At 36.4% G+C, this 20,676-nt stretch overlaps 1 protein-coding gene across 1 annotated transcript in view; it reads left to right on the top strand.

Moving 5' to 3' along the window:
- The first annotated feature begins 5,838 nt into the window (after positions 1-5,838).
- LOC113232058 (A disintegrin and metalloproteinase with thrombospondin motifs 3-like) overlaps positions 5,839-20,676 on the top strand; it is a 112,680-nt gene continuing 97,842 nt past the window's right edge. The window contains exons 1-4 of the mRNA XM_026466683.1: positions 5,839-6,487; positions 6,557-6,663; positions 6,776-6,944; positions 11,927-12,092. Coding sequence (XP_026322468.1) covers positions 5,839-6,487; positions 6,557-6,663; positions 6,776-6,944; positions 11,927-12,092 — 1,091 coding nt within the window. The remainder of the gene's footprint in view (positions 6,488-6,556; positions 6,664-6,775; positions 6,945-11,926; positions 12,093-20,676) is intronic.

The following is a 20,676-nucleotide window of genomic DNA, read 5'->3' as shown; positions in this document are numbered from 1 at the left end:
CGTAACCGGATTGATATCTACAACTGTCAGTATCTTAGTTTCTTAACGTTGAGCGACATCTAGCCGCCAAAAAAAGAATTTCAGTACCTAGGATGGATATGGTCCACATTAAGTTAGTTCACGTAATAAGAGATTAACTACTTTATAACAAAAAATAAAGTAGATAATTCCTTCTCCAAAATGCCACGTGAAGAAATGGTAAAAACTCACAAATAGTTCCCGAAATCAGGGATAGACGGCATGTTTCACAAAAAAATTATTTGTGTCCCAGTTTCCAGCGCAGTAGTCTACGATAAGTATTAATTAACTCAGTTTTTTTGTTATGATTTCACTTCATGCCTTTTGACCATTGACCATGACCAGTATAAAAAAGAATTTCCTCTGAACTTTCGTCACGTCATAAACCCACGACACCATTCAGCTTCTATTAATTGTGTTTGTAGTTTATTTTGACATAATAATACAACAAACATATTTTGTTCAATTACGTAACACATAATCTTCAGAACTTCAAACTGGAATATAATTAATTCCAGACTTCTCAGAATAGTAAACCCAAAACAAAATTTGTTGAGGAATTTCAACTCTATATTTCACATATTTTTCATAAACAGATGCATACAAATCATGTCAACAAAAATTTATATGGGAGTTTGCCATTCTTTTTTGGTGTGATTGTCTAGCAGTTTTTCCCTAAATAGATAGATAGATAAAAAGCTTTATTCACCACCATGACATCAGATACATGATATAGGCATTCACTTATATATAACAATAATAATATTCTTATCTACTAATATTACACTTGGAAGTCATGGCAGTGAAAAAGGCGCTGGCTCAGCATAAATCACGCGGCTGCCCGCGACGCTGGTATTCTGCCAGGACCCTATTGGATAGAGACGCCACTCGCAATCCAACAAAAATCTGATTTCATTTTTAAATTATTAATTTTCAATTTTCAATCTTCTTCCTCCCAACCTCCACACATAATACACTATTTGCAGTCCTGAAACGAGGTACAGCCAAGAGCATAACAAGCCCGGCACCTTGGACCTTGGACCGTTCCTATCGCAAGCGGCACAGAGTTGAAATTAAATCTTAAACGTCAAGCATGACGCGCTCCCGACCCTGCACGTGGACAAACAAGAGCCATATAAATACCCTAGCCACTCAAATCCCCAATTTTTGCAAATTTAACAGATGCTCCCGCAGCTTTAGCTTAAACGTTTTTTTTTGAAACATGAAATACTTCTACAGTAAATATCAAAGTTATGATATTAAAGTAAATAAAACATACTGACTGACCCAAATATCTGGGACCATGTGATGTGTAAAGTAATTTATAATATACCTTCAATATAATATATTATATATGATTATATACATCATATTTTAAAATTGACTTTCAACTAATTCAAATTAAAGAGAAATAATTTATTAGTTTTTCGGCCCGGGTGTAAAGTCCTATTTTTCGAGATACGACGAGATCGCTTTCCGGTGTCGATATGCACAAGCGTACGATTCTATTATAAAGTTCCACTGAGAAGTCACATAACATTCGTGCTAAACCTACATGGTATTGTTAATATGGAATCGAGAAGGACTTTGCATTTTTCTATATTGATGCACTCCATTGTCAAATACAAAAGTACACGGGAGATCGGCTATCATTGTGGCAATTTGATTCCGTGTAGTTGCGGCTCGGAACAGTTCTGTGGTACTTACGTTGAACCACTGCAAGATTTTGAGGCCATGTGGTTTTTCTACGACCACGTCGTCTGCGGCCCCGGATTTTTCCCTGCAGAATGAGTTGCGGTAGAGAGTGTTTATCACTCCGCATGATATGCCCGAAATACTGCAGCTTCCTCCTTTTTAGTGTTTTCAGGAGCTCCATGCCTTTGTGCATACTCCGCAATACGTTGTCATTGGTTACTCTATCTGTCCACGACATTTTCAAAATTCTTCGATAAACCCACATATCGAAGCTGCTAACCGTTCGCATAATGTCTGAGTTAGTGTCCATGCTTCTACTCCGTACAAAATAATTGAAAATGCGTAACACCGCACTAAACGGCATCTTGTCGATAATTTGAGACTAAGGGTCGTATTCTAGAACTCTACTCAATGCTCAAGTCAGGATTTGAGTATGGTTTAAAGCACTCGAAATCATACTCAAGTCCCTGCCATTAGGGTCGTATTTCCAGTGCTTGTGTTTCCAGTGCAATCCTTACTTGAGCATTGAGTAGAGTTCTAGAATACGACTCTTAGATTAAAGGAAAAGAGAGAAGAAAGGAGGTGGCTCATTTTAATAAAAGCACTCCTGGGTTGCTCTATGCAACATCTAACTTCTATTCTGTGGTCTTCCTGGTCATTTACCATACAGCCAAGGTATTTAAAAGAACAGATCCTGTCAAGTGGTGGGTTCTTAGCGTTGAGGACAGCAAACTTCATATACTTTAACTTAATAATTAATTAACTGCCTCTGTAGCCGAACGGTTACATGCCGGACTGCCACGCAGAGGTCCCAGGTTCGATTCCCGGGCCGGGAGAAATATTTGTACGGCCTACATTTATTTCTCTTGTGAGCTTGGGTGTAATTTGTGGTTGTCTATGTGTGTGTCCACGGCACCCGCGACAGAGGGTTACCCTAGTGCGGGGCTATGTTGAGTGTGTGCGTTATTATTGTTATTATTATTATTATTACTTAGTCTTTTTGAAGTTAATCATCGATCAACGATCGGCACACAGATCGTTCTGTGCGCTGCTCGAGTCTATATGATTGACCAGTTGCTGTAGATATTCCATCGAGCTGGCAAGTAGTAACTATACAACCTTTGTTTTCACAGAGCTATGATTATGTATTCTGAAATCGCTATACTTTAGTCATCTAAGGGCCAACGATAACCGTCGGACGGCAAGGGGACATTAATTTTATCAATGCATATTTTATTTTATACAATTGAAGTAAGGTATAAATTTCAGTGCTCTGACGCAAAGAGAAATACGCTGTAATGCTCTGAGGTAGGTCATAAAACACAAATAATAATAATAAAATTATTTTCTTACCTTTAATACCTACCTTAGATAATAAGTAATTATATATAATTAATAAATATAAATTAAAGTAAGTTACGTAATGTCATTAATGGGTAATTGTCATTTATTTAAAAAAAACTGAGCTTTCGAAGGAAGTGTCATTCCACAGCAGTTTAGCTCACAAGATTACATTGCCAGTAAGCACTCTTTTTCGAATATTTCGAAATGCGGCCACTCTCGCTCGTAACACGGCGAAAATTTGTAACGTGATAAAAATAATTTCAATTAAAATAGCAATTATTCAATTGTATAAAATAAAACACACATTGATATATTTAATGTCCTCTGCCATACCGTCTGCCGGTTTGTACTGGCCTTAAATCAATTTCTAGACTGCCTATGCATATTCCCAGTGAAAAATAATTTGAATATATAACTCATATAAAAATGAAAGTATCCCCGAGAAATAAATACCAAACGAATAAATGTTAGTGTATTCAGAGATAAATGGTGTCAACGGCCTGGAGTGAAGTATATGACATTCGCAAAGAATTAAACTGTAACCAACGTCAATGTCTTATTCATAACAATTGTTTTTGTTTATGTAAAGGAACGTATTGCCACCGCACCTATTTCTGTTGCGTAGTAATGTGAGCATTACTCCGTTTCAGTTTTGAGTGAGAAGTATGCTGGTAAAATTACAAGGGATTACATTATTTTTTTTAACTACATGGGACTTGTTTTGTTTTTATAATATATTAAGTCACGGGACGAACAAATCGTGCGCCTCATGGTAAGCTACACGCCTGTCCATAACAGTTGCAGTGCAACTCAGAGCTTTAAATCGCAAAGATGGGCACAGCCCCTGCGCCCGTCACCCTGAGACATAATTTGAGAAGTCCCATGTGCTTGTAATTTCACCAGCGCCCTTATACCCTTCAAAACCGGAATACAGTAATGCTGACATTACTAAAACTAGTCAAGTTAATGTCTAAGGGTAGCAGTGCCTCTTAGATCTTTACCATTTAAGCTGCACAGCAGTAGTAAGCATATCGTTTACAGATGCACGATTTATTCATCCTATCGCTTGATATAACAAAAAAGCAGAATTTACAAGGCGTTAACAGACATCAGATTTACTACCTCAGTGGCCGAACGGTTACCATGCTGGACTGCCACGCAGAGGACCCGGTTTCTATTCCCGTGCTGGGATAAATATTTGTATGCCCTTCATTTATTTCTCTCGTGAGTTTGGATGTAATTTGTGGTTGTCTATGTGTGTGTCCATGGCATCCGCAATACAGGGTTTCCCTAGTACGGGTATAGACCCATCAAACACTCATAAAAGTGAGTGCGCGTTATTATTAGATGCAAACGATGTCTTTTCATATTATAACAAATGATCCACGCAAAGGTGATTATAATTCTTCAATTATCATTTTTGTGTTTTGTTTAAATACAATGCCACTTTAGAAAATTTGATACCAACATTTCGAAACTATATAAAAATCACACATATTTGTTTTTCCAAACAAACTAACTTCTCGGCCCTTTACAGATCCCGTAGTCACGGCTGACTCTCAGCGCGATTTGGACCCGAAAAATAATTTCATTTTAAATGTAATAATAATTATAAGGGTAAATGATAATTAAACAGAGCATATACACACTCACACACACCACACAACATATAGGTATGTAGTATATAGTTCATGTATTCTCACACACTTACACAAACGAAATAAATACACACACGTGCATACTCTCCTTGTCATTAGAGGTATGTTAGAGTTATTTATTGTCATTTTGTTATATTGCGTTGTTAGAATTTTAATGTAACGTGAATTGCTTAAATGACAAACTTTGTAAAAAAAATAAAAACTAAAATAAAAGTTTATGATTTAAGAATATAAATCGGATTTAAAAAGTTTACAAATAAAACAAATAAATAAGTAAATAAATTTGCTAAGTCTAACAATCGCGAAAACTTAATAATTAATTTGTCTCGTTTCTTCAGTTCACAATGTCTTACTAATGTTTATAAAACTTATTGTTACCACAAAATTATTCATAGTGTACTAGCAGACGTTTGTACAAGTAACAAGCTTAATATAATGTCACAAATGTGACATACTGTTATATTTTAAGGATCCATCCACATTCCAGTGCCCCAAGGAATACATTGCGGGAAAAAATACCGACGAAATTGTTTCGTAAAAGAATTGTTTATTAGCCAATAATAACAATAATAATAATAATATATTTATTTCAGACAACTATTTGGTCCACATGTGTTAGTAACAATTTTATCTTAAAAATTATGTTAATAAACATGCGTTATTACGTATTCGTAGTGGCAAAATTTTCAATGTTTTAATTTGAGATAACAGTCGTCCAACTTCACAACAAACTGTTAACTTCACAAAGAAACTGTTCTATATACACCACTACATGTATGTATTTCCACAATGAAGCGTTCAAACGTTATCTATGGCCAGATGCGCTTGTCAAAACGTTGTAATAAATTTACGCACGCCCTTTGTTTACAAACGGGACGCATGCGGGGAGCCCATCATAATAATAATAACGCACACACTCGACATAGCCCCGTACTAGGGAAACCCCTCGCGGGTGCCATGGACACACAAATAGACAATTACAAATTACATCCAAACTCACGAGACAAATAAATGTAGGCCATACAAATATTTCTCCCGGCCCGGGAATCGAACCTGGGACCTCTGCATGGCAGTCCGGCATGGTAACCGTTCGGCCACGGAGGTAGTTAAATCATAGCATGCAATGTGCCGTCTATGGAGTCGTTTACGTTGCGCGGCGCGAGCCGGCCGCCATGTGTGTGGATGCGTGAGCGCAGCGCGCGCGCAGAGAGGCAGAGCCCGCGGCGGTGCGCGGACGATGGCGTGGTGGCTGTGGACGGGTCTACTGCTGGCCGCGGCCGGCGCCTGGTCACCTCCGCAGCCGCTGCTGCTCCATCCCGCACCGATACGACACACTCACCGCCATAACGACACCCTTCACCACTTACTCATCTTCGGGTGGCATTTAGAACTACAAGAAAATAAAGCCATCCGTTCCCCTTATTACACCGAGTGCCAGTTTTATAAGGGACATATCCTTCATGAAACGGATTCAGCAGTCACAGTGACAGAGTGTGAAGGACAGTTGTATGGGTTATTAAAAGTTGGGAAAGAAGAATTTGTGCTGCAGCCAACTTCAACGGAGGAGGGGGCCCATGTGCTGCGGCGTCGTGATGTGTTGCGACAAAATCAGCCTGTAGCATACAACCTAACCGGCGACACGGTCAGTGACTTTGAACTTGACCTGAAGGAAGATGACCTGCCGCGATGGCACGTGCGCGCGCTCCATGGCAACAAAGATGATACCGAATACTTTCGAGAAGCGATGCCTGTCATTTCTAGACCGGTTTCAGGTGCGTGCCAATAAAGTTTTTGGTCATAAAACTAACAACATTAAGTTACGAATGATACATGTGTTCCAGGTGTTAAAGGATTGTGGCTGGAAATGGCGATTATAGCGGATCATACCATGCTAAAATTTCACGGTTGGGAGCGAGGGAGACATTATATTTTAGCATTAATGAATATTGTGAGTATTGCATTGTTATTGTTTCCTCCTTATATAAATATCGCTTATATTGCATATCATGGCATGAATCAATTGTTGTTTACATAATTAAATCTGTACAATACTGTTTAAGGTCAGCGCTATCTTCAATGATCCTACTTTGAACTCGAATATGACGTTGGTCATTAAACAGCTGCATTTATATAAAGAGAAGGATAATGTTATAAAAATTGACAACGCAAGAAAATCCTTGCACGCTGTGAATAAATGGAACTACAGGCATATTATGAACCTAACAACAGGTAAAATAAACAATGTTTACTTTCAATTTACGCATTTTAAAACCAAAACTGAACATCTTTCATTTTGTTTAATAAATTGAACTTGACCCAAAAACATCTGTTATAAACATCTGTTATAAATACCGCATCTCAGATATACGTAAGTTGCTACTTGTTGATAAAAGCAACATAACATTACTTTGTATGAAATACGCGAAAGTCGACGCCGCGTGTTAACATCGCAAATTCGTTGTCCGTGTCATTCAAAATTTATTTCACGTTTAAATTTGCATAAAATTGAAGGCAGAATTATACCTCTGTCATCGTATTTTAATGCGCGTCGGGTTCAATGCAGTTCAACTAATCCAAACTTAAATATTTAATATACAATATCTAAGTTAAATTGTAATACATAACTTGTAACCTATTTACTTATATCGCGTCATTGGTGTAATAAGGCTAGATCTGCAAAATGACATTTTAGGGCCCCAAGTCCGATAGAGCGTCAATGGCAGGATTTTGTAGGTACGTTTGGTATTCTGATAAAAGTTACGAGTAGCGGCTAGCCATCGCGTTACTATTCAATGCTATTACTTGATGGCGTAGTCTACTAATAAAAAATACATTTAACCCTTAACCAGAATTGTTATTTTGATCAACTTACGTCTTACTCTGGCAACGCGGATCCTACATATTATATTCCTAAGTTACAATAAAAACTAATGGTTAGTAGTGTTTTAAAACAAATTTTATTTAAAATATAAATAAACTTCTTCTACTTCTATTGAGCATTATCTTTCAATTAATTAATTTTTTGTTCCCAAGTTTAGCAAGATTTTTTAATACCCTACTTTATCACGCTATAAAAATAAAAAAATAAACAAAATCTACTACTACGGGGTTTCACGTATCTTCCCGTTAAAAATAGAAACACTTTATAAGATCAATTAAAAATAATAAAAATAACAAGCTAATCTAAAAATTATATTGTGGCTTTTAACTTTGGAGTTGCTAGGTGGTGGTTGTTATCAGGTCCATATTGACCCACGACGCCGGGGGTTAATTCGGAGACTAAATGCAAACGCGATAATTGTACCTAAAATGTGCATTGCAATTTCCATGGTAATTTTAGTAAGGCGATATCAATAGTTATTTATTAGTAATTGAATGAATGAATGCCATCACTGCCATTCTACTGACACTGTATTGAGACTGAACGGCCATTGCAACTAGATTTTAGCAGAATAACAAATTATAATTGCAATATGACCTTAGTGGAGTCTCAATGGATTTACAAAGAGCAGTGATTTCGAGAAAAATAACACACTTGAAGTTGTAAAGATTCTTTGAACGAAATCAGTAGGTAACCTAAAACAGTTATAAAATTTCACATACAGAAAGAACGAAAGAAACGTTGATTCAGCTTAAGAATACACTAACAAAGTAAATGATTACGTATACCTATAAGCTGAAACGGATCCAACTCGGCATATCGAAGCCTTACTTTCTCAGACTCGTATCTTATGAAGAGTGACATTATTCTGGAGATGGCATAACTTTCTATTTATTTTTAAATTCTTGTCAAGGGTGTTAATTTTGATGAATTAATTGAAGAATAGGTAAAAGTCAGTGTGTGAATACAAAGGAAATGTGATGTGAAATTAGCCTGCTAAATTTGTATATATAGTCCAACTTTGTGCTTTATGATATGAATTTGGGAAAGGATGGCGATAATACAGCTTGCCTGCTGTACCGCTGGTTTTCAGTTGGAGCCGCTTTTATAAGATGGATGGCAAGAAAGTACTAATATAGTTAACTCTAAAATTACAATAATATATAACTTAAATTTTAACTAAAAACAAGTGGTAAAATGATTAACAATAGTAATTATTACATAACTTGGATGTATATAAAATACTGCTTTTGTGAGACATTTATAAAGAAGAACTAGAAAAGGCTGTCATTATTGCCGCAAGCAATTTCTTCTATTATTACATGATTTTGCATTTTAAATGTATGTATTAAATTTTACACTTTAGATTATGCATGATTTGTTTCATGAAATTCATTTTATTTTTATTGCTTTCATGTTTTAAAAGCACTTCTAGATGTTTGATCACACGTGGCTTATTTCAAATTGTAGTGGATCTTTGGAAATAATAATTATCACAACTACTTAAAATGGTAAACGATTATCTAATATTATACTACTACACAAACTTGTTCTTACAAACTATGACCTTATACTATACTACTATACAAATTTTGTACTATACAAAAAATACCCATGTGCTTGTAATTTTGCTCATATTACTGCTTGGCGCCAAAAATAGGTAAGGAGCTCTGCTAGCTCCTTGTGAAAGAGTTTGTTGAAGAAAGTACTGCCACCTTACCTATTTCTGCCGCCAAGCAGTAAGCGTTCCGGTTTGGAAGCGTAAGGCTCAATTTGTATTGCAGCGGAACGGAATGGAAGCGAATTTTCGTAACGAAATTGTACATAGCATAACGAACTTTATGGTCAAATAGTGTAACGTACATTCAGATACGAGTCAAAATCTTCAGCGAAATTCTCGAAAATAAAATCGCATTCTACGGAAGATTTTGGCTCGTATCTAGTTTGTACGTTACACAATTGACCATAAAGTTCATAATACTATGTACAATATCGTTACACAAAGTCGCTTCCATTCCATTTCGCCGCAATATAAATTGAGACCAAGGGTGTTGGTGAAATGACAACTTATGTCTCAGGGAGACGGACGCAGTGGCAGTGTCTAAGATCTTTGCGATTTAAAGCTGTGGCACAGCAACTGTCATGAATACGCGCCACTTGGTATCATAAAAAAATTTCAAATCAAAGTTATTTGCTTTCTTATTGCGCACACCATATACACAACTAGGTCCTGTCATAGTATTCGTGTTGGTTAAGAAGTACATTATGTGCAAATACAGATACTAAACAATTAAATAAGTTTAGACATCTGCTTCATTGATTAACGAATTTCCACTGAAAGTTTTATATCTAGATCTTTTATTACGTATTTTTTTCAAACAAACAACTTTTCAGGGTCTGTGAAACGATTTGGATACGACTTAATATTTTCACTTTTAATTAATATTTTATTCCCGATACTTATTCGTTTTTCGAAAAATTTAGTTTAAAATTGTCAATAAAGTATTTATTTATGTTTTTCAAAGCAACTTCCTCCTTAACATGTTAATATCACATGTTGTACTCGTACAATGTCATTTATTTAAAATGCTTGTCGAGCCAATGCAGTCTGATGCGTCCACGAGATTCTTAATAAGGCCTAATTAAAACTCTGATTGGTGACTCGGCTCCGTCAATTTACGACGAAAACTTTACAACGCCATTAAAGGAGAAACAAGTTGTTTATTTTGACTTGTTTGCATTATTTTGTTACGTCGATTTAAAGAGATACTAGAAGAAGCAAATAGGTAATTACATGATATTGAAATCAGGGTTCGAAGTGATAATTATTATTGATAATTGCAATAATATACCTTGATAATTAGATCATCATAAGAGCCAGGCATTGTCGGTGTAGCCTCCTCCACTCTTCACGGTTCATAGCTAGTATCTTGACCTCTTTACATCTGTTCACTCTGATCTTCTTTTTTATTTGTTCACTATACGCCATTATTGGTCTTCCTCTCTTTCTTTTCCCTTCTATCCTACCCTCCTCATTTTCCCCCCTTCTCCTCTCTATTGAATTCAAAAACTTCTCTCCTCCCCAACCCTTTCCAAAACTTCTTCATTTGATCTCTTTTCAACCCATTTTATTTTTTCCATTCGCCTCCAGCACCACATTTCAAATTACTCCAATCTCTCTATAATCAGATAATTCAATATTAATTTTACAAATATCACGATTGATATTTATAAAATTTATTGGAACAACAAAATGCTACCGCTGGCAATATCGTGTCATGTGATTGAATCCAAGACGAATCTATAAACGTGTCAAATACGTCAATCTCACAAAAGTCATAATTAAGTCCTTTTCCCAAAACTTTTGCTTCATATTTTTTTCACTGTCTATCATTTTTAGCCAAAATTTACAGAGGCAGAACTATGATTCAGCGTGGATAATTATCATGGTACGCCCTGCAGTCTTATTAAAAATACTCTCAATTTAATCGAATATATCGTTTTTTCGCTATTGTTCCACATAGGAAATGAAACTATGTTTTCGGGGCTACATCGCGACTCACGCAACTTGTAAAGAAACGTTGGCTTCGCGGCTTTCCTCTTCCGATGATGCCTTCCACGTTAGCTCTATATATTTCATTCGTTAATCTTTTTTTTCTTTTTTTATAATACCAAGTGAAGGGACGAACAAGTCGTGCGTGCGCCTGGTGGTAAGCGACACGCCTATCCGTAACAGTTGTAGTGCCATTTAGAGCTTTAAATCGCAAAGATCTAATGAGCACCGCCACTGCGCTCGTCATCTGAGACGTAAGTTGACAAGTCCCATGCGCATGTAATTTCACCAGCACCCTTACCCTTCTAAACCGGAACGCAATAAAGCTCACATTACTGCTTGGCGGCAGAAATAGGTAAGGTGTCAGTACTTCCTTACACGAACTCTTTCACAAGAATCTACATGAATTCATCCGCTCCATATCCCCAAACCACCCCATAATAATAATAATAATAATAAAATTTAAAATAAATACGAAAATAATAATAATAACGCACACACTCAACATAGCCCCGCACTAGGGAAACCCTGTGTCGCGGGTGCTATGGACACACACATAGACAACCACAAATTACACCCAAACTCACGAGAGAAATAAATGTACGCCATATATATATTTCTCCCGGCCCGGGAATCGAACCTGGGAACTCTGCGAGGTAGTCATGGTAACCGTTCGGCCACGGAGGTCAAATATATCCATTTCTATTTCTGTCAAAACATCTACTGATTACAGTTGGTAAACGTGACTTTGTTATTTCAATCAGGCTAATATTTCAGGTACTACGGGGTGGGACGCTGCGGTATGGCTGACGCGTGCTGAGCTAGGTGGTCCGTCGGGTTTTGCCCCTGTCGGTGGGATCTGCAGCCACTACCGCTCCGCTGCTATTGTCCGCGACGAAGGCCTCACTAGCGCTTTTGTCATCGCGCATGAAATTGGTCATCTGTAAGTAACATCTGTGCATGAAAGTGAATGACTGAATGAACGAATGAAATATTCTTTATTGCATATTTGTGCGACGTAACATATTCTTACAAATGATAACTATTAATACAAAACTCGAACACAGAAAAAAATCCTTCGATGCGGTTGGATTCGAACCAATATCTTCCAGTAAACCGTGCCAGACGCTATGCCAACTAAGCCACAGAAAGAACTAACGGTCCTTACGAATTTTTCTATGTGCTTGTTGCAGATTTTTGTTTTTGGTTTTTTAAAGACTCTTTTACCGTAGCGTCAAGAGAAATCTATGAGAAATCTATTTCTTCACTCAGCCATGTACCTTTACATCTCCCAGCAGATGACTAAGGTTGTCGGTTTAATAATTGTAATTGTTAAGTTTATTCAATGTCACGATGTTTGGCCACCATTGATGTTCAGTATGATACCGGTTAAGAATGTTTATTAGTTCATAGGTGTGAACTGATTACACTGCACGATGGCTGATTATGAATAAATAATATAGGTACTAATAATTCATTCATTATAATAAGTTATGATAAAATGTCGCATGAATACGTAAAACGCTCCATAAACACAGTATATGGTATTGCACCGTACAATGATAACACGAAACAGTAGCGTGAATATCACGGAATAAGCGAACGTACGATAGTCGACCTTATTGCTAAGTTGCAATTTCTTTTAGGCATTCTTAAAAATTTAAGAGCTAGAAGGGTGGTGCAACCAAGGAATATCTCTTAATGGAAGTGTTTTAAATAAATACATTACTCATTAATAAAATAAATATATAAATAATAAACACAATAGATTATTTATGATTGTAACAGATAATAATAAAATTTACTTATATGGTTTTGTAATATCAATAATAATAAATAATAAATATAATAAATAGTAAATAGTTAATAATGATAAACAAATATTCTTAGGAAAATTATAACACTATGCAAAAAGGATATAGGTAAATGAAGGGAATGGAGAGAGTCTTGGAAACTGATTAAGTATTGTTCAATATGAACCAAGTGTGTTAGTGTAATGACACATGAGTTACAGCTCTACAATACCGTTTCAAACCAAAACACTGTAATGTGCAAAAAAGTTTTCGTTTAATTTTTTGGAATTTTTGAGGTTAATAACTTAAAATGATACGAACAGCCATGGTGAGGCAACAGACACTGGTTCGTTGACAAACGCAGTGGAAATGCCCCTCCGATCTTTACGTTTTAAAGCTCAGAGTAGCAATTGTTATGGACAGACGTGTCGCTTCCTACCAGACCCACGACTTGTTCGTCCCGTAACTTGATATCATAAAGAAAAAAAAAATTTCATATTTATACATTATTGTCATATATTTATACAATATTTTCATTTTCATACATTGGTATAGAGCCCTAACCGTTGTTTTTTTTTAAACAAATGTACGGTATCCGTATCCTCCAACCGTAGCCAGGGCTCCGTCACTCGCTCAAGGTTACGCGATAATTGCATACCGCTGAGTGCGCCGACGTCGGCGCATGCGCTCATACAGGTCTTTCATTTATGAGCATTCGGCTCCGCACGACTGCAGACGGCGGGCAACGTTATGATCACCTCTCTAAGCGCGTGCTTAGATTTTCTTTTCCTCGTAGTGAGCCCCTGGTGTCATTGGTCAGATTTAGTAGGCTATTATAGCGTAGGTATTTTCGATTTTGTATGAGAGTGATGTATTTGTTACATAGTAATTATTAAGTAATCTGTGCCGTGGCTCATTTGGCAGAGCGATAGCCACGTTGAGGCAACAGACACTAGTTCATGTCCGATGGAATCGAAGGAATTTTTCGTTGTGTTTATTTGATCTTTGTATCTTTTTAACATTGAACTAGTGGAGTATTTTCCCAAAAAATATCATGATAGCAAAAACATTGTGATATTTGATAAAATCATAATATTATTATAAAAAATACATTGAGCTAGTTATGTTGTACATTGGATATTAAATAATTCTATCCAGCCATTATTATTTTACTCTGCAAAATAAGTTACTTCTATTGAAAAACGAATATATTTATTTTCCCTTCTTCTTATCGTATCGATGGCTAAAATTTGTAATGGTGCACAATAAAATGTTAACATATATAATATATAAAAACCGTAATATTATTGTTGTAATGAAATCACGTCCGCCTACACGGTAATTAAGACTTTGAAATCAACTCTATATGGGTAGAGACATTTCATTATTGACTGAATCGAGTTCTCACATTTTCCCCATTCGAACTTATTGACGTAGCAGACTTTTAATATTGCGACATCAACGTTGTTTCGCCAATGATATGTTTGGGTGGGCTGGGGACCTTCACGCATGAATGAGCACCATTGCTACGGAAGAAGTAACAAAGGGCACACCTTTTATAGATTTTGTCTCACATATGAATCATACTATGATATGTTAGCACAATAGGTGTGACATATTAAGTATTAACTGGTGCCTGCAATGTCGTCTACGTTGAATAAGTACTGGAATACCCTATTTCATTTTGAGGGGTGTTTGGTCAAAAATGCTGAGACATTGTTTATTTCTTATAAAAGGCATAAATATGAATTTTCAGATCAATTAGTTGAGAAATTATTGATTCTCCATACTAACTTTCATCCTCTATTTCACCCTCTTTAAGAGTCTGTACAACCTCAAATGGCTTTGGTTGATTGCGCATAACAGCGAAAGTGTCGAATAAATCACTTTGGAAAAACGAAAGTAAAATTGAGGATATCCACTGAGTGAAAACACGATGTGAAAAACACGATTTCTACAAATTATAACAAAAAAAAAACACAAACCTACCTCGAAATTTTATAAAAAAACCTTACATACACCAATGATTTTTTTAATGTCAACTGAATAGAACACGTATATTGTATAGGATATACATTTTTCAAATGTCTTTAGTTTCATTGGTAAAAAAATTCATTCTAAAATTAAGCAAGTGACCTTGCCGCTCGACTCGCGCAAAAGAACCGATAGTACGTGAAAATTTTGAATTCAAGCTGAAGTCGTATCGACTCGTAAGATTTATTTTTGTGACAAAACATAGCCTTATCCTTCTACTAAGTCCCACCAAAATTCATTAAATTTAGTTCAGCGGTTTGGGCGTGTAAACGTAAGACATAGTTACTTTCGTATTTAGAACGGGATTATTCTTATCGTTATAAAGTCAATTAATAAAATATAAATGGATAAATTAAAATTCCTGAGGCTCAATTTATATTGCAACGGAACAGAATGGAAGCGAATATTTGTAACGATATTGTACATAGCGTAATGAACTTTATGGTGAATTGTGTAACGTACAAACTAGTTTATTTTAGTTACTTCCATGGTATAGTGTCCTACGGGAAGTGGGGTAAAGCGACAGATATTCAAATCATATTTGTATTGCAAAAACAAAACGAACGATTCGTTCTGTGTACCGTCTAACCGTCTAGGCTCTCGGATTTCTCTCAGAGAAAAGTTTAAGGAGCTGGTATCATGACTGTGGCATCACAGTACATTTACTCAAATATTTTATACGCCCGTAAAAATATACATAATATCAATAAGAAAGAGGATATCCATAATATTAACTTTAGAGCTAAGTCCAAACTCATGGTACCACGATTTCGTTTAACCAAGGTAAACGACTCTTTTATGGGGAACCGTATACGTTTTTACAATAAGATTCCGCAGCATATATTAAGACTATCTTTTCCTAAGTTTAAAAGTATTTTGATTGAAAAGTCATATTACAAAATTGAAGACTGCGTGTTAGATAAAGATGTATGGAAAGACGACACGGCTCCAGAATCCACACAAATTTGATTCAAAGTGTATTCCATAGCATTTAAGTTTATTTGAAAACAGCAATCCCTAGAGTTTCTTGCTCGTTCTTCTCAGGGAAGTCAGCGTACCGAACGTGCAGTAGCTTAAAGCAGTAGTTTAAATATGACGTTTTCAAGTGTAAATTTATTTTACCTATGGAATAAATGGTACTTTGACTTTGATATTGTTACTAGCCAAAAATCATGTCGCGAGTCTTTCGCGGAATTCTCGCTCATGCTCGTGAATACTCGCGCATTCGCGAGAATTCCGCAGCTGCCGTTGGCGACGGCTGGCGCATCCACGGGAAGTGGCGCGAAGGCAGGCACAGTGTGACGTCAACGAAATACAACAGCCTCAAGGTGCGGTCGTTGAAATGCTCCAGCGTTCGCGGGAATGCTAGATCATTCAAGCAACCGGGTGAACCTTCTCGCGTTTCCCTTTCCGCCGCAAAGTAAATTGAGCCTTAGAAGTTATTTTTTCATGTTACCAAGTGACGGGACGAATAAGTTGTACGCGTGGTGGTAAGCGACACGTGTGTTCATAGCAGTTGCAATGCTACTCAGAGTTTTTAAATCTCAAAGACCCACAGACCATAGGTGCAAAGACCTGAGGAGCATTGCCCCTGCACCCGTAATCCTGAGACATAAATTGATAAGTCCCATGTGCCTGTAATTTCACCAGCACCCTTCAAAACCGGAACGCAATAATGCTTACATTACTGCTTGGCGGGTGAAATAGGTAAAGTTGGTCATATTTGCTTTATTAAGAGATCTATTTATCTCTAATACATACAGAAGGTGAGTTGCACCGTTTAAAATATTCAACTATATATTTCTGTGCAGCAAAAAATAATACAAACTCTCGAGACACTTATTGAACGCGAAAACCTAAGAACTCGTTCTTAGGTTGTCATGATGGTTACATATAGGAAATGAAATTATTGTCTAGTTTTATATTTATATTTAGTTAGCCGTGAATTGAATCTATAAAAGGCACGTTTGGTTTGTTTGAAAAACTAATTCTAATTCAAATCTTCTTTTCGGACAAAATATCCATGTAGTGTTAGTAACAAAATACTTACAAACTATGTTAACATAAATCGTCTAAACATTGACGTGTACCCGTACCCATTGATATAATATGGGCCCATCGTTGCTATCGGCCACTGTACGCAGAAGGCCATTCGCGCTACTTCGCACTCTACGCATAAGGGATGTTACCCGCTTACGCTAAATGGCGCTAAAGCTGTCCATTCGCGCCTCGGGAAACATTCTCGAAGCGCTACAGTGGCGCGGCCAAGTGAACAGCATTCTGAAAGCGTCATCATACTGAACGCTTAAGGTGCGGTACGCTTTCTGTACCTTTATATTTTTATATTTTTTTATATATTTTTTTAATATTCATTTATATTTTTATATTTATTTATACTTTCTGTATATATTAACTGCCTCCGTGGCCGAACGGTTACCATGCCGGAATGCCACGCAGGGGTCCCAGGTTCGATTCCCGGGCCGGGCGAAATATTTGTATGACCTACATTTATTTCTCTCGTGAGTTTGGGTGTAATTTGTGGTTGTCTATGTGTGTGTCCATGGCACCCGCGACACAGGGTTTCCCTAGTGCGGGGCTATGTTGAGTGTGTGCGTTATTATATTATATACTTGACCCACAAGCTGCACGTGACGTGAAATTGCAAAGACAATCTTTGACTACGCGCAATCCTGCGGGCAAGAAAATTGCACCTTACTGCCAACGCCCTATGCTCCCCGTCAATGTCCATGTCGTCAGATAAACTCTCCATCACCCAGTGCTCTAGGTACTTAAAATTTAGATCCGAAATAATTATAACTTTATTATAAAGTTTGTATTATTTCCAATAAATCGGATTAATATCCTAATTTGTATTCATTACTGATGTGACACCACCCTTTCCAACAAAAAAAGAATCACCGTAATCGGTTCACGAATATCGAAGTAATTGCGCAACATTTTGAAGTCGGTTAAAATAGTTTGATTTCTCGTGATACCTTTTTGTTCAAACTTATTCATGGTATCATAGATGCACTTGATATACTCGAGTGTCTGTGCCTGTCTGTCCCCTTTCCCGGAAGCCGCCTACTCAATCGTAAAACTTTCTCATTTCCTACTTGTAGAACCAACCTCGAACACCGCTGTCCAATGTACCGCATGTGCTCTTCTTATTATGCTATCAGGTTTGATTTTAACATATTCTATGATTCTGTGGTCTCAGCTAGGAACTCAATAAGAAAATGTCTCATGTGCTGACTGCGCGATGGGTCTTAAGTGTCAGCTTATTTTTATGAATAGTAGATGTAAATTTTAAATTACTATAATTTTGTTTACGCACTTTTTTGTTTAAAATACGAAATGTTGTGTTCACGTCTAGAAGCATTACACTCTTCTCGCCTTATAATGTTAACCAAACACTTTTATTTTATTTAAGAATTTGTATCCAGTTTTGTGAACCAATAAAAATAAATGAAATAAAAAAATTACATAGAAACTGTGAACCTTCAGTAGTTTTCCGGGTAGCCTTGTGCATTCGTATTTTATTCTACATGACTACATTTTTAATCTAGACGAAATCCACAGACGGCCGTCAGCATTTCGGGGATTGGCAAAACGCTTTGACTATTTTCCATCCCCTAAGGCAAAACGGGTATTGGGATTTATAGGTTTCCTATTAGAACCTTTATGGATATACTCGTTAAATTATTCTAGTTACAAAAATAAATATGATAATAACACTTTGTGTTTAGACTAGTTGGATTTAAACGTCGCGTACAATTATTACTAAATTATCCATATTAATCATGCCCATGATACCCGTGTTAAACTAATGGTTTGACCCGAAAAGGTTGTAAACCGCCAATACGGAGCAATAATATTAGATTCCTCGATGCCATAAATTTATTGTATACGATAAAGGTGAAAGAAAAAGGTCCGAAAGGGGCAAATGTTGCTAGATTTTAACGGTATTAAATAGCACATGGTTTAAAATGGAAACGTAAACTGATCAAAATTAGTGGAAATACAATCAGGAGTGCTCGCATCAGAAATTAAGCAGAGAATGACGACGGAAATAAACAAAGTGAGAATGGCGAGGCAAAGGAATTAAAGAACGATTCAAAATTTGAAAATAAGTGGCCAAGACCTAGAGAAAGGTGATAAAAAGGTGGAATGACGATGGAGGTAGAGGCGGCAGAGGACGTGCGTTTGAATCCTAGCTCGCTTCTCTGAGTTTTTCTGAATTACCATTGTGACATTTTACCAGCAGAATTCACCATGAACGTCGAAGAAGGTTCACATTACCGCGGCGGACTTATAGCCTTAACCCTCGCCTGAGATGAGAAATTAGTAGCAGTAGAGCTACTTGTGAAAGAGTTCGTCCAAGACAGTACTTATACTATACTATACTATATATATATATATATATATAGCATTACTGCGTTCCTTTTTGAAGGGTAAGGGTGCTGGTGAAATTACAGGCACATGGGTCTTGTCACCTTGTGTCTTAGTGTGAAGGACGCAGTGCCAGTTTAAAGCTCTGAGTGGCACTGCAACTGTTGTGGACAGCCGTATCGCTTACCAGCGGGGACACGACTTGGTCCTCCCGCCACTTGGTATCATAAAAAAATGTGGCTTTGTGAAGACGACTGTCAGGTATTAATATTAAGTTATTTCATCAAACGAAAAAAATACTTTCATCTACAAACATATCATAAACCCTCTATGATGTGTTCAAAAACCGCAAATTAGGACCAGCAAAAGATAAACTGTTTTGTTTGAACAATTTTTTTATCTGTGAAAATGTTATTATTTATATGTAATATATGTTATTATATATTACATTCAAATTTCAAACTTTTCTCAAAAACAAAACAATTTTATTCGACCTCAATTATGATATCAGTTGAGATGAAATTTTATTCGAAATGAAATGTAAATAGCAAACAATTTTGAGAAATTTCACACGTTACTTGATATCGAACGATATTATAGTTGGGGCCGACTCTAGTTTCTCTATGAATTAAATAAAAACTACGGTTGTGTGACATGCGCGATAAAACCTTTTATTTGCCGCCATTTCGCCAGACGTAACATGCGGTTCCTGAACGCACCATAGAGAGCTTATAATATGTGTATAGATAAAGCAGTGTATGTAACTGTACATAATTAGGCGTTAAAACACTCGTGTGATGTTTTCATGAAACTCGCCTCACTCGAGTTTTCATGTTTTTGATTATTTAACAGTCACGTAAATTACTATTCTTTTATCGTAAATTATACTTTCATTAATCAACTAAGACGCTAGTGTAAAATTTTTGAGTTTCTTTAAACTTATTTCTCAAATACAGTCTAGGGGCCCAATTTGCAAATTGCCCTCACAGAAAGCTTCTTAAGGTAAACATATCTTAATTTTACAAGCTTCAGAGCCTAAAAGCTTCTTAAAAGAAGTAACATGCAATGTTATTAATTTTTTTTATCTAACAGGAAGATCAACAGCTTAAAACTAACTTAAATGAAAATAGTAACGACTGAGAGCCAATTATAGATCCTAACAAATAGAAATATAATAAAAAACACTTGGATACACTATTTAAGGTATAAAACAAAACATAACTTATTTATAAAATATAAAAAAGACAATTGCAATTGTAATCACTTTAAGTTAAAGAATTGCCCACTCAATGCTCTCCTTGCCGAAAT

The sequence above is a fragment of the Hyposmocoma kahamanoa genome, unplaced genomic scaffold (assembly GCF_003589595.1).
Source record: "Hyposmocoma kahamanoa isolate Upper Pololo Valley unplaced genomic scaffold, ASM358959v1 66, whole genome shotgun sequence".
NCBI lineage: Eukaryota > Metazoa > Arthropoda > Insecta > Lepidoptera > Cosmopterigidae > Hyposmocoma > Hyposmocoma kahamanoa.
Note: the sequence above shows the minus strand (reverse complement) of the source record. Positions and strands in the feature narration are given on the sequence as shown.